General features: G+C 44.9%; 1 protein-coding gene across 1 annotated transcript in view; it reads left to right on the top strand.

The window, feature by feature from the left end:
• LOC135415252 (collagen alpha-1(VII) chain-like) overlaps positions 1 to 15,480 on the top strand; it is a 136,794-nt gene that overhangs the window by 109,852 nt on the left and 11,462 nt on the right. The window contains exons 68-74 of the mRNA XM_064656912.1: positions 2,009 to 2,089; positions 7,819 to 7,872; positions 8,008 to 8,061; positions 9,891 to 10,031; positions 10,226 to 10,507; positions 11,473 to 11,589; positions 14,799 to 14,876. Coding sequence (XP_064512982.1) covers positions 2,009 to 2,089; positions 7,819 to 7,872; positions 8,008 to 8,061; positions 9,891 to 10,031; positions 10,226 to 10,507; positions 11,473 to 11,589; positions 14,799 to 14,876 — 807 coding nt within the window. The remainder of the gene's footprint in view (positions 1 to 2,008; positions 2,090 to 7,818; positions 7,873 to 8,007; positions 8,062 to 9,890; positions 10,032 to 10,225; positions 10,508 to 11,472; positions 11,590 to 14,798; positions 14,877 to 15,480) is intronic.

Below are 15,480 nucleotides of genomic sequence, written 5' to 3' on the forward strand. Positions count from 1 at the left end.
TGGCTTTTAACCCCCCCACCAACTGCTTTATTACCCTCCAAACGAGCCCTGTTCCCGTTATCCCTGAATTTTATGGCCCCTTTTACGGAATATTCCCATTATCCCTGAATTTTATGGCCCCTTTTACGGAACATTCCCATTATCCCTGAGTTTTATGGCCCTTTTTTACGGCCCCAGCTGCAACTTCCCCCTGTCAACAAACAGGGAATAATTCCCAGGAGACAACATTTGTTGCCTGAGGGTGCAGGTGGATTTTTCCCCTCGTCCTGCAGAGCCCGAAAAGCTCCCAAAATCTACTTTTTCCTGGGAAAAAAACATAAATTTTTTCATAAAAACCCATAAAAAACATTAAAAAATTCAATTTTTTTCCATCTGGGATTGAAAATTTGGTGTGTGAGGGACCCTGGGCTGGTTTTTTTGTCCCCAGGAACAGTTTGAGCTGTTGCCAGGGAGAGTTTAAATATTATTTTCTTGTGATAAATGTGTTTCCTTCCCACCTCCTACAGCAAATTAATGCCGGGGAGAGGATGTCACTCCTCGTCCCTCTGATCTGCTTTAAGCAGCCAAATTGGTTTTCCCTGGGCACTCGGTGTCTCAAGAGGGGATAAAATCCCATTTTCTCACATCCAGAGGGTGAAAAATGCCAGGAAAATTGGCCAGGATGTGGTAAAAAAAAACTATATATTGAATTTCTTGTGGTTTTTATTTGAGCCCAAATTAAAGGCAAAGAGGTCTGGAATTAGACATAGAATCTGGTTCTATTAGAAGTATAATCTGGTTTTATTAGAAATAGAATATGGTCCTATTAGAAATATAATCTGGTTTTATTAGAGATATAATATGGTTTTATTAGAAATAGAATATGGTTTTATTGGAAATATAATCTGGTTTTATTAGAAATATAATCTGGTTCTATTAGAAATAGAATATGGTTTTATTAGAAATATAATCTGGTTTTATTAGAAATATAATCTGGTTCTATTAGAGATATAATCTGGTTTTATTAGAAATATAATCTGGTTCTATTAGAAATAGAATATGGTCCTATTAGAGATAAAATATGGTTTTATTAGAAATATAATCTGGTTTTATTAGAAATATAATCTGGTTTTATTAGAAATATAATCTGGTTTTATTAGAGATATAATCTGGTTTTATTAGAGATATAATATGGTTTTATTAGAAATATAATCTGGTTTTATTAGAGATATAATATGGTTTTATTAGAAATATAATCTGGTTTTATTAGAGATATAATATGATTTTATTAGAGATATAATCTGGTTTAATTAGAAATTTAATCTGGTTTTATTAGAAATATAATCTGGTTCTATTAGAGATATAATTTGGTTTTATTAGAGATATAATATGGTTTTATTAGAAATATAATCTGGTTTTATTAGAGATATAATATGGTTTTATTAGAAATATAATCTGGTTTTATTAGAGATATAATATGATTTTATTAGAGATATAATCTGGTTTAATTAGAAATTTAATCTGGTTTTATTAGAAATATAATCTGGTTCTATTAGAGATATAATTTGGTTTTATTAGAAATATAATCTGGTTCTATTAGAGATATAATATGGTTTTATTAGAAATATAATCTGGTTTTATTAGAAATATAATCTGGTTCTATTAGAAATAGAATATGTTTATATTAGATATATAATATGGCTATATTAGAAATACAATATGGTTCTATTAGAAATGTAAGATGGTTCTGTTAGAAATAAAATATGGTCTATTAAAAATATAATATGATTCTATTAGAAATATAAGATGGTTCGATTAGAAATATAACCTGGTTATAACCAACTCCCAGGTTTTATTTACATATTTATATTTATTTTATATTTATATATCCAACCCTCCAAACCCAGGAGGGGTTTGTGCCCGATCCCACCCTCGGAATCCCGGACTCCCGGGATCTTCTCGTCGAGTTCCCACCCAGCTGATTGTTCCCACTAAAATCCACGTGGCTTTTTCCCACTTTTTTCCGCAGGGGGCCGCGGGTCTCGACGGGAAGAACGGGAACAAGGGAGCCAAAGGGGACAGAGGATTCCAGGGGCAGAAGGGGAAACCGGTGAGTGGTGGGAAAGGCCACGGATCGTTCTGTGGGAAGAGATTCCATGCCCATATTCCTTTCTCTTCCCACACCCTATCCCTCATTCCCACACCTCATTCCTGGAATCAAGTCTTTCCCAAAGAGAAATCACTCCTTAATCTCCTGGAAAAGCCTCCAATGCCCTTCTTGGCCTGATTTTTAGGAGGATCCTAAAAGATGGAAGGGGCAGGGAAAGGCCTTGGATCGTTCTGTGGGAAGAGATTCCATGCCCATATTCCTTTCTCTTCCCACGCCCTATTCCTCATTCCCACACCCTATCCCTCATTCCCACACCTCATTCCTGGACTCAGGTGAGTCTTTCCCAAAGAGAAATCGCTCCTTAATCTCCTGGAGAAGCCTCCAATGCCCTTCTTGGCCTGATTTTTAGGAGGATCCTAAAAGATGGAAGGGGCAGGAAAGGCCTTGGATCGTTCTGTGGGAAGAGATTCCATGCCCATATTCCTTTCTCTTCCCACACCCTATCCCTCATTCCCACACCTCATTCCCGGAATCAGGTGAGTCTTTCCCAAAGAGAAATCACTCCTTAATCTCCTGGAAAAGCCTCCAATTCCCTTCTTGGCCTGATTTTTGGGAGGATCCTAAAAGAGGGGAAAGGGCAGGGAAAGGCCTTGGATTATTCTGTGGGAAGAGATTCCATGCCCATATTCCTTTCTCTTCCCACGCCCTATCCCTCATTCCCACACCTCATTCCTGGAATCAAGTGAGTCTTTCCCAAAGAGAAATCACTCCTTAACCTCCTGGAAAAGCCTCCAATGCCCTTCTTGGCCTGATTTTTGGGAGGATCCTAAAAGAGGGGAAAGGGCAGGGAAAGGCCTTGGATTATTCTGTGGGAAGAGATTCCATGCCCATATTCCTTTCTCTTCCCACATCCTATCCCTCATTCCCACACCCTATTCCTCATTCCCACACCTCATTCCTGGAATCAAGTGAGTCTTTCCCAAAGAGAAATCACTCCTTAATGTCCTGGAAAAGCCTCCAATTCCCTTCTTGGCCTGATTTTTGGGAGGATCCCAAAAGAGAGAAGGGGCAGGGAAAGGCCTTGGATTGTTCTGTGGGAAGAGATTCCATGCCCATATTCCTTTCTCTTCCCACATCCTATCCCTCATTCCCACACCCTATTCCTCATTCCCACACCTCATTCCTGGAATCAAGTGAGTCTTTCCCAAAGAGAAATCACTCCTTAATGTCCTGGAAAAGCCTCCAATTCCCTTCTTGGCCTGATTTTTGGGAGGATCCCAAAAGAGAGAAGGGGCAGGGAAAGGCCTTGGATTGTTCTGTGGGAAGAGATTCCATGCCCATATTCCTTTCTCTTCCCACATCCTATCCCTCATTCCCACACCCTATTCCTCATTCCCACACCTCATTCCTGGAATCAAGTGAGTCTTTCCCAAAGAGAAATCACTCCTTAATGTCCTGGAAAAACCTGCAATGTCCTTCTTGGCCTGATTTTTGGGAGGATCCTAAAAGAGGGAAGGGGCAGGGAAAGGCCTTGGATCGTTCTGTGGGAAGAGATTCCATGCCCATATTCCTTTCTCTTCCCACACCCTTTTCCTCATTCCCACACCTCATTCCTGGAATCAAGTCTTTCCCAAAGAGAAATCGCTCCTTAATCGCCTGGAAAAGCCTCCAAGGCCCTTCTTGGCCTGATTTTTAGGAGGATCCCAGAAGGGGGAAGGAGCAGGGAAAGGCCTTGGATCGTTCTGTGGGAAGAGATTCCATGCCCATATTCCTTTCTCTTCCCACGCCCTATCCCTCATTCCCACACCTCATTCCCGGAATCAGATGAGTCTTTCCCAAAGAGAAATCACTCCTTAACCTCCTGGAAAAGCCTCCAATGCCCTTCTTGGCCTGATTTTTGGGAGGATCCCAAAAGGGGGAAGGGGCAGGGAAAGGCCACGGATCGTTCTGTGGGAAGAGACTCCATGCCCATATTCCTTTCTCTTCCCACACCCTTTTCCTCATTCCCACACCTCATTCCCAGAATCAGGTGAGCCTTTCCCAAAGAGAAATCGCTCCTTAATCTCCTGGAAAAGCCTCCAATGCCCTTCTTGGCCTGGTTTTTAGGAGGATCCTAAAAGGGGGAAGAGGTGGGATGGGAAACCGGTGAGTGGCGGGAAAGGCCACGGATCGTTCTGTGGGAAGAGATTCCATGCCCATATTCCTTTCTCTTCCCACACCCTCATTCCCACATCTCATTCCTGGAATCAGGTGAGTCTTTCCCAAAGAGAAATCGCTCCTTAACCTCCTGGAAAAGCCTCCAATGCCCTTCTTGGCCTGGTTTTTAGGAGGATCCCAAAAGGGGGAAGGGGCAGGATGGGAAGCCGCTGAGTGGCAGGAAAGGCCTTGGATTTTTCTGTGGGAAGAGACTCCATGCCCATATTCCTTTCTCTTCCCACACCCTATTCCTCATTCCCACACCTCATTCCTGAGGTCAAGTGAGTCTTTCCCAAAGAGAAATCACTCCTTAACCTCCTGGAAAAGCTTCCAATTCCCTTCTTGGCCTGATTTTTGGGAGGATCCTAAAAGAGGGAAGGAGCAGGGAAAGGCCTTGGATTATTCTGTGGGAAGAGATTCCATGCCCATGATCATTTCTCTTCCCACACCCTATCCCTCATTCCCACACCTCATTCCTGAGGTCAGGTGAGTCTTTCCCAAAGAGAAATCACTCCTTAACCTCCTGGAAAAGCCTCCAATGCCCTTCTTGGCTTGATTTTTGGGAGGATCCCAAAAGGGGGAAGAGGTGGGATGGGAAGCTGGTGAGTGGCGGGAAAGGCCTTGGATCGTTCTGTGGGAAGAGATTCCATGCCCATATTCCTTTCTCTTCCCACACCCTATCCCTCATTTCCACACCCTATTCCTCATTCCCACACCTCATTCCTGAGGTCAAGTGAGTCTTTCCCAAAGAGAAATCACTCCTTAATCTCCTGGAAAAGCCTCCAATGCCCTTCTTGGCCTGATTTTTGGGAGGATCCCAAAAGAGAGAAGGGGCAGGGAAAGGCCTTGGATTGTTCTGTGGGAAGAGATTCCATGCCCATATTCCTTTCTCTTCCCACACCCTCATTCCCACATCTCATTCCCGGAATCAGGAGAGTCTTTCCCAAAGAGAAATCACTCCTTAACCTCCTGGAAAAGCCTCCAATGCCCTTCTTGGCTTGATTTTTAGGAGGATCCCAAAAGGGGGAAGGGGCAGGGAAAGGCCACGGATCGTTCTGTGGGAAGAGATTCCATGCCCATATTCCTTTCTCTTCCCACACCCTGTCCCTCATTCCCACACCTTATCCCTCATTCCCACACCTCATCCCTCATTCCCACACCTCATTCCTGGACTCAGGTGAGGCTTTCCCAAAGAGAAATCACTCCTTAATCTCCTGGAAAAGCCTCCAATGCCCTTCTTGGCCTGATTTTTGGGAGGATCCCAAAAGAGGAAAGGGGCAGGGAAAGGCCTTGGATTGTTCTATGGGAAGAGATTCCATGCCCATATTCCTTTCTCTTCCCACACCCTCATTCCCACATCTCATTCCCGGAATCAGGTGAGGCTTTCCCAAAGAGAAATCGCTCCTTAACCTCCTGGAAAAGCCTCCAATTCCCTTCTTGGCCTGATTTTTAGGAGGATCCCAAAAGGGGGAAGGGGCAGGATGGGAAGCCGGTGAGTGGCAGGAAAGGCCTTGGATTTTTCTGTGGGAAGAGATTCCATGTCCATATTCCTTTCTCTTCCCACACCCTATCCCTCATTCCAACACCTCATTCCTGGACTCAGGTGAGTCTTTCCCAAAGAGAAATCACTCCTTAACCTCCTGGAAAAGCCTCCAATGCCCTTCTTGGCCTGGTTTTTAGGAGGATCCTAAAAGAGGGAAGGGGCAGGGAAAGGCCTTGGATCGTTCTGTGGGAAGAGATTCCATGCCCATAATCATTTCTCTTCCCACACCCTCATTCCCACATCTCATTCCTGGAATCAGGTGAGCCTTTCCCAAAGAGAAATCACTCCTTAACCTCCTGGAAAAGCCTCCAATGCCCTTCTTGGCCTGATTTTTGGGAGGATCCCAAAAGAGAGAAGGGGCAGGGAAAGGCCACGGATCGTTCTGTGGGAAGAGATTCCATGCCCATATTCCTTTCTCTTCCCACACCCTCATTCCCACATCTCATTCCCGGAATCAGGTGAGTCTTTCCCAAAGAGAAATCGCTCCTTAATCTCCTGGAAAAGCCTCCAATTCCCTTCTTGGCCTGATTTTTAGGAGGATCCTTCTCCAGCTCTGTCCATGTCTCCAGATTTCCAAGTTATCCCATTTTTCCAGCCTGAGTTTTCCTTGCTTTCTTGCCAAGGCCCAAATTTCAAATTGTTTCCCTGTTCAGTGTTGAGCTGCCTGGTGGAGAGAGCAGGGAAGGAAGGAATCATTCCCTAGAAAGCCCTCATTACTAAAAAAAAATCCCCAAACCAAGACAAACAAAAAAATCCCCTCTAAAAAAAACAAAAACAAAAACAACAACAACAAAAAAAACCAAACAAAAAACCCAAAACAATCAAAAAAACCCAAAAAAACCCACCAAAAAACAAAAACCAAAACAAAAAAAAATTTTAAAAAGAACAACAAAAAAAAATAATTAAAAAAAAAGAAAACCACAAAAAAACCAAAACAAAACAACCAAAAACACCCCCTCGATCCCAAAGAATTTCCTGCTTGTGGATGGGAGACTTTGGCCCATAATTACTAAAAAAAAACCCCAAACCAAGACAAACAAAAAAACCTCAAACCAAAATAACAAAAAAATCCCCCCCAAAAAAAACCAAAACAAAAAAAAAAAAAAAGAAGCCCAAAAAATCACAAAAAAAAACCACAAAAAAACCACAAAAAACCAAAAAAAATAAAAAAAAACAAACAAAACAAACAAACAAACAAAAAATAATAATTTCCTGCTCGTGGATGGGAGACTTTGATCCATAATTACTAAAAAAAACCCTGAACCAAGACAAACAAAAAAATCCCCTCCAAGAAAAACAAAACAAAAACAAAAAAAAAAAACCCAAATGATTTCCTGCTCGTGGATGGGAGACTTTGACCCATAATTACTAAAAAAAAAATCCCCAAACCAAGACAAACAAAAAAATCCTCTCCAAAAAAAACCAAAACAAAAAAAATCCAAAACCAAAAACAACCCCACCAAAAAAACAAACAAAAAAACCCAAAACAACCAAAAAAAACAAACAAAAAACAAACAAAAAAAACACAAAAAAATTTTTAAAAAAAACAAAAACAAACAAAAAAATAATAATAAAAAAAGAAAACCACAAAAAAACCCAAAAAAACCCCAAAAATAATTAAAAAATTTAAAAAATAAAAAAATTAAAAAATAAAAATAAAAAAAAATAAAAAATTTTAAAAAATTAAAAAAAAATAAAAAATAAAATAAAAGAAATGCATCTTCAGGGTGACGTTTCCTGGGAATTTTCTGCTTTTTCCGTTTGGTTTTTCCAAACTTTTCCCATCCTCTCCCACTTCCCTACAGCCCTGCCCTTCTCCCAGGTCATTCCCAGTCCCATTCCAGCAACAAATTGACCACGAGCTCCCAATTTCCCAGGATCTTCTGGCGTTGGAAAACGCAACAAAAAAACGCAAAATTCCTCCCGAGTTATCCCCCGGGGTTGGATCCTTCCCCATGGAATGTTTATCCTGGTTTTTTTTCCCATGTAGGGATGGAAAGGTGATCCCGGGACCGCCGGTGACGCCGGGCAGAAAGGAGCAAAGGTAGGAGATGGGGGGGAAATCCTATGGAATCTCCACCCTTGGAGAGATTCCAAAGCTTTCCGGGCTTGGTTCCCGTCGGACATCTCGGAATTCCTTGATTTTACACCGACCTCTGGGATCTTCCTTTATCCTCAGGGATTCCCAGGACTTCCAGGCCTCGCCGGCGCTCCCGGAGCAAAAGGCACCAAGGTGGGATAATCCCGAATTCCCATTTCCCAGAGCCAAAGGCACCAAGGTGGGAGAATCCCGAATTCCCATTTCCCAGAGCCAAAGGCACCAAGGTGGGAGAATCCCGAATTCCCATTTCCCACAGCCAAAGGCACCAAGGTGGGATAAAATCCCCAATTCCCATTTCCCAGAGCCAAAGGCACCAAGGTGGGATAAAATCCCGAATTCCCATTTCCCAGAGCCAAAGGCACCAAGGTGGGATAATCCCGAATTCCCATTTCCCAGAGCCAAAGGCCCCAAGGTGGGATAAAATCCCGAATTCCCATTTCCCAGAGCCAAAGGCACCAACGTGGGAGAATCCCAAATTCCCATTTCCTGGAACCAAAGGCACCAAGGTGGGATAATCCCGAATTCCCATTTCCCGGAGCCAAAGGCACCAAGGTGGGAGAATCCCAAATTCCCATTTCCCAGAGCCAAAGGCACCAAGGTGGGATAAAATCCCCAATTCCCATTTCCCAGAGCCAAAGGCACCAAGGTGGGAGAATCCCGAATTCCCATTTCCCAGAGCCAAAGGCACCAAGGTGGGACAATCCCAAATTCCCATTTCCTGGAACCAAAGGCACCAAGGTGGGAGAATCCCAAATTCCCATTTCCCAGCAGGAAGAACCCACCCAGCCCCGGTGGGAAAAATCCCTCTGGGAAACCCATGAGGAACAAGGAGAAGAAATTTTAGGATTCCAGGGAACTCCTGGATAATCTGGGACAAAAACTACCCCAGGCCTGGCCTAAATCCCCTCCTGACCCGTGGCTTAGCAACGGCCTGGGCTCAGTTCTAGTTCCTCATTAGTCCTCGCTCCGTAAACAACCGGATAATGACCCTTAATGAGCTTTTTATGGGAGGTTTTAAAATCTTGGATGAGGAATCAGGGAGCTGTTGGGGGCTGAGCCCGTGGGATGTGGCTTTATTGGCGTTATAATTGTAATTATTATTGGTGTTGCTGGGAATGTTTTCCTTTGGTTTCGCTCTCCGCCTTTCCTTGTCCTTTTCTCTGGGATGATCCCCGATAATTCCGAATTCCCGGCTCTCCCAGAGCCTTTAAACAAAGTCTTTTAGTCTGGAATTTTGGGGAAAATGAGGAAAAATCCCGATTCATCTGCACCCTCTGGATTCATCACGAACGAGGGAACGATCCCAGGAAACGCAGCAGAAGGAAAAACCCAACCCCCAACCTCCTGGAAAACAGGGATCTGTGGGAAAGAGGAGGGCAGGAGAGACATTGGGAATGATGTTTTCCCAAAAAAAAATCAGTCAAAGCGACGACGACCCCTTTGAGATCCCAAATCCCACGGGAGGCAGGAAGGGCGTTAAAATTAAAAGGGCGTTAAAATTAATATATTAAGATTTTATTCATATTTTTCACGGCAGAACTGGAGGCAGGAAGGGCGTTAAAATTAAAAGGGCATTAAAATTAACATATTAATACTTTATTCATATTTTTAATTAATATTTCCCACATTTTTTTTCCCCCATTAATATTATTTCATTGATATTTCCCTCGGAATTTTCCCCACCTACTTTCCCGGAGCTGAGAGACGACCTAAAATCCGTGGTGATTTAAAATGAGCCGAGTTAAATTACTCTCAATTAATTCCAGGAGTCTAATTAGTGAAATTAGGCCTTAGTTAAATTTAGATCTAAAAAAATTTACGGCCTTAATTAAGACTTTACCTGCACTTTGATTTTCCCCCTTTGATTATCCTTCTCCTTGCTTTTTCCAGAGCCACTTTTCCCAGTTTTTTCAGGGCTTCTGTTTGTCCTCACGGCCCATCCGCTTCTTTTCCACCCACAGGGAGAAAGGGGAAGTCCTGGAAAACCGGGAACGCCGGGATCGGATGGACGGCACGGAGCGAAGGCGAGCGTCTGGAATTGTGGGATCACAGAGGGTGGATTTGGGTGGGAAGGGACCTTAAAACTCCCCCAGTTCCATAAATAAGAGGTTTTCCCAAAAGCTTTGCTGCAAATCCACCTCTGCCAAGTGTTTATTCCTTTCAAATTGGGATTATCGGGAATCTGTTCCCGTAAATCGACGTGGATCCGGGTGGAGACGTTTGGACGCTGGGATGGGGGATTTTCCTCCTCTCCACGAGTCAGGTTTCCCACTCCCATCCCCCAGGCTGACCCCAGAAAACTGGGATTCAACCAGGGAATGCTTCTCAACCGGCTTCATCCACCCCCCCGGCCCTGTTGGAATTCTCAAGGAATGGGAATTTTTCACGGAATTTTTCCCTCTCCTCAGCGAATAACTCCGTGACCCAAAGACAAGGAAATTCCTCGTTCATCCAGGAAATTCCAGCCTTGCCAGGGCCACATCAGCCACCATTTTTTCCTCTTGGCTCCTTCCAGGGGGAACGGGGAGCGGCGGGAAACGCCGGAGCCTCGGGAATTCCGGGGGAGAAAGGAGAAAAGGTCGGTGCTCCCCGGCCCTTCAGGGAAAAGCAATTCCCACATCCCTCAGGTCGGGTTAACGAGATTCCCTCTTTTTTCCATCACATTCCCAGAGGGCAGAGGGCAACTGTCTGGAGCAGGAAAGGCTGGGAATGCAGCTGGAAAAGGCAGGAGAGGGAAATCTCCTTAAATCCCGATGTACAGAATTCCAGGGGATCCTGGTTTTTTAGGAAAAACCACCCCAAGGCCCCGATTTTGGGATTGGCAGAGTTTATCCCGTCACCATTCCTGGGGTTAAAGGGTTCCTGGGATGCTGTGGGGTGGAAAAAAATGTGGGAGTGGCAAAAGTTTCCGAGCTTCCCCGAGGGAATTCCCACCTGGATCCCTCCCCGTCGAACTCCCTCATCTGCGTCGCTTCGTTTTCCGTCGAAAAGATTGGAATTGAAAGTTAAAATTCTTCTATTTAAAAATTCTTGAATTTAAAATTCTTTAAACTGGAAAGAATGTGACCAAAAAAAAAAAATTTGTGGCTTTTCCATGGAAGGGAGGGGGGGAAAAAATGGGATTTCAGTTAAAACAGTAACTCCTTGGAAAAAAAAAGAAAAGGAGAAAGGAAAGCATCCAACAATTCCAGCAGGTCCCATCCAGTGGGGTTTTTTTGGCATTTTCCAGCCCCTCGGGCCCTTCCTGCATCCCAGTGGGATTTGGGATCTCATTCCCTGTCCCTCCTGTCCTCCTCCTTCCCACAGATCCCTGTTTTCCACCCTCGCTGGAGGTTGGGGGTTGGGTTTTTCCTTCTGCTGCATTTCCTGGGATCGTTTCTCGGGATGAATCCCGGGGGTGCAGATGAGTCGGGATTTTATGGATCGGTGCTCCCCGTTTTTTCCAAGGTTCTAGATTAAAGGACTCTGGGAGAGCTGGGAATTAGAAATTGGATGATGTTTGGCTGGAACATCTCTAAACCCACCTCTGGTGGTGATTCCCAGGGAGCCAAAGGAGTTCCTGGACTGGGAGGCTTCAAGGGACGGATGGGATGGCCCGGGAAGGCCGGAATTGCTGGAGCAGACGGACCTCAAGGGCCACAGGGAGAACCAGGACCACAGGTGAGATGGGCTGGGACCAAACCCTCCCAGATGTGTCCCCAGATGGGTCCCCACATCCACATCTCCCTCCTCTTCCAAGCTCCTACATCCACATCTCCCTCCTCTTCCAAGCTCCCACATCCACATCTCCCTCCTCTTCCAAATCCACATCTCCCTCCTACACCCACATCTCGCTCCTCTTCCAAGCTCCCACATCTCCCTCCTCTTCCAAGCTCCCACATCTCCCTCCTCTTCCAAGTTCCTACATCCACATCTCCCTCCCACATCCACATCTCCCTCCTCTTCCAAGCTCCCACATCTCCCTCCTCTTCCAAGCTCCCACATCCACATCTCCCTCCCACATCCACATCTCGCTCCTCTTCCAAATCCACATCTCCATCCTACACCCACATCTCCCTCCTCTTCCAAGCTCCCACATCTCCCTCCTCTTCCCATCTCCCACACCCACATCTCCCACCTCTTCCAAGCTCCCATATCCACATCTCCCTCCTCTTCCAAGCTCCCACATCTCCCTCCCACATCCACCTCTCCCTCCTCTTCCAAACTCCCACATCCACATCTCCCTCCTCTTCCAAACTCCCACATCCACATCTTCCGCCTCTTCCAAGCTCCCACATCTCCCTCCTCTTCCAAGCTCCCACATCCACATCTCCCTCCTCTTGCAAGCTCCCACATCTCCCTCCTCTTCCAAGCTCCTACATCCACATTTCCCTCCTCTTCCAAGGTCCCACATCCACATCTCCCTCCCACATCCACATCTCCCTCCTCTTCCAATCTCCCACATCCACATCTCCCTCATCTTCCAAGCTCCCACATCCCATATCTCACTCCTCTTCCAAGCTCCTACATCCATATTTCCCTCCACTTCCAAGCTCTCACATCTCCCTCCTCTTCCAAACTCCCACATCCACATCTCCCTCCTCTTCCAAGCTTCTACACCTCCCTCCCCTTCCAAGCTCCCACATCTCCCTCCTCTTCCAAGCTCCCACATCCACATCTCCCTCCTACACCCACATCTCCCTCCTCTTCCAAGCTCCTACACCTCCCTCCCCTTCCAAGATCCCTCATCCACATCCCCCTCCTCTTCCAAGTTCCTACATCCACATCTCCCTCCCACATCCACATCTCCCTCCTCTTCTCATCTCCCACATCCACACCTCCCTCTTCTTCCAACCTCCCACATCCCCCTCCTCTTCCAAGTTCCTACATCCACATCTCCCTCCCACATCCACATCTCCTTCCTCTTCCAATCTCCCACATCCACATTTCCCTTCCACATCCACATCTCCTTCCTCTTCCAATCTCCCACATCCACATCTCCCTCCTCTTCTTCTAAGCTCCCACATCCACATTTCCCTCCCACATCCACATCTCCCTCCTCTTCCAACCTCCCACACCTCGCTCCTCTTCCAAGCTCCCACATCCCCTCTTCCCATGGGATCTCACTTCATCCCTCTCTCCCATCCCCTCTTCCCATGGGATTTCACTTCATCCCTCTCTCCCATCCCCTCTTCCCATGGAATTTCCCTTCATCCATCTCTCCCATCCCCTCTTCCTGTGGGATTTCCCTTCATCCCTCTCTCCCTTTCCCCCAGGTAGATTTTCCTCCTCCTTCCCTCCCTCCTTTCCCCGTTTTCAGGGGCGAGACTCGACCTTTCCAGGGATAATTTCCAATTATCCCGCCCTCCAGTGCCCCCCTAATTATCCTAATTACCCCTAATGATCAGAGTGCTCGTGTTTAAGGAGCATCTCAGCCTTCAGGACACGCTGGGAACCTTTGGAAAGGGAATAAAAAGCCTTGGAAATGAGGATTTAATGGAGTTTCCGAGCGGGGTCGGGAGGCGCCGGTTGGGTGATAATGAGGAGGTGCCAAAACAAGGGAGGGATTAATTCAAGATGGGAAGGAATGAAGGGTTTTTTTCAAGGGAGAGAGGGCTGGGAGTTAAAGTTTTTTAGGGTTGAAGTTGTTTTGAATTAAAAAAACAAAGAAAACCAAAAAAAAAAAAAAAAACAAACAAAAAAACCCAAACAAAACCAAAAAAAAAAACCAAAACAAAAAAACCCAACAAAAACCGAAAAATAAATTTAAAAAAAAAAAACAAAGAAAAACCAAAAAACCCCCAAAAAACAGACAAAACCCCCCAAAACAAAACAAAACAAAAAAAAAACAAAACCAAACAAACAAAAAAAAAAAACAGAAACGAGACAAAAAAAAATTTTTAAAAAAAGCCAAAAAAACAAACCAAACTAACAAAACCCAAAAAACAAAACCAAACAAAAAACCCCAAAAGAAAAAAAAAAAACAAACAAAAAAATCAAACCAAAACAAACCAAAAACCCCACAAAAAAACACAAAAAAGACAAAACAAACAGAAAACCAAACAAAAAACAAACAAAAAACCCACAAAAAACCACCAAAACCAAAACAAACAAAAAACACACAAAAAATAAAAAACAAACCGAAACAAACAAAAAACCCCACAAAAAAACCCAAAACAAACAAACAAAACCCAAAACAAACAAAAAAAGAAAATAAACAAAAATCCAAACAAACCCCCAAAAAACCAGAAAAAAATCAACAGGAAACCAAAAAAACCAAAACAAACAAAAAAACCCAAAAAAACCCAAAAGAAAACAAACAAACAAACAAAAAAAAAAAACCACAAAAACCCCAAGCCAAAACAAACAAAAAAACCCAAAAAAAATCCTGAAAAACCCAAACCAAAACAAACAAAAAACCACAAAACAAGACAACCAAAACCCAAAAAAAAACCCCAAAAAAAACCACAAAAAAATCCAAAAACCCCCAAAAAAGCCAAAAAACCCCAAAACAAAACAAACAAAAAAACCAAAAAAAAAAACCAAAACAGACCAAAAAAACCCACAAAAAATTAAAAAAAATAAAAAATAAAAATAAAAAATAAAAATAAAAAATAAAAAATTCCCAGCCAGGAATTCCTTCCCAATATCCCACCTAACCCCACCCTCTGGAATTTTGAAGCCTCTTTCCCCCTTTGTCACTCCCAAGCTCTTCCAAATATTCCCTTTCCATCTTTTGTTTTTGGCTCCCTTCAGGTCCTGGAAGGCCCCAAAAAACTGGGTTTCCTTTCCAGGCTGAACATTCCGTGGGATTGAAGGGGAAAATCCCCCTTGGAGCTGTGGGATAAAGGTCTGGAAGGGGCTGACTGAGCTCTGCTTTCCCTCTCCAGGGGCCTCCGGGGAAAAGAGGGAAAAGCCGGATCGGCCCCAGGGGACCCCCGGGAATGGACGGACCCAAGGGAGCCAGGGTGAGTGTGGGATGATCCCAAAGGAGCCAGGGGGAGTGTGGGATGATCCCAAAAGAGCCAGGGGGAGTGTGGGATGATCCCAAAGGAGCCAGAGTGAGTGTGGGATGATCCCAAAGGAGCCAGGGTGAGTTTGGGATGATCCATCTGTATGGGATGATCTCAAAGGAGACAGGATTGGGATGGGATGATCCCAAAGAGTCAGGGCCAGGATGGGATGATCCATCTGTATGGAGGATCCCAAAGGAGACAGGGTCCCTATGGGATGATCCCAAAGGAGCCAGGGTGAGTTTGGGATGATCCCAAAGGAGCCAGAGTGAGTGTGGGATGATCCCAAAGGAGCCAGGGGGAGTGTGGGATGATCCCAAAGGAGCCAGGGGGAGTGTGGGATGATCCCAAAGGAGCCAGGGGGAGTGTGGGATGATCCCAAAGGAGCCAGGGTGAGTGTGGGATGATCCCAAAGGAGCCAGGGTGAGTGGGGGATGATCCCAAAGGAGCCAGGGTGAGTCTGGGATGATCCCAAAGGAGCCAGGGGGAGTGTGGGATGATCCCAAAGGAGCCAGGATGAGTTTGGGATGATCCCAAAGGAGCCAGGGTGAGAGTGGGA

Source organism: Pseudopipra pipra, chromosome 5, assembly GCF_036250125.1.
Source record: "Pseudopipra pipra isolate bDixPip1 chromosome 5, bDixPip1.hap1, whole genome shotgun sequence".
Classification (NCBI taxonomy): domain Eukaryota; kingdom Metazoa; phylum Chordata; class Aves; order Passeriformes; family Pipridae; genus Pseudopipra; species Pseudopipra pipra.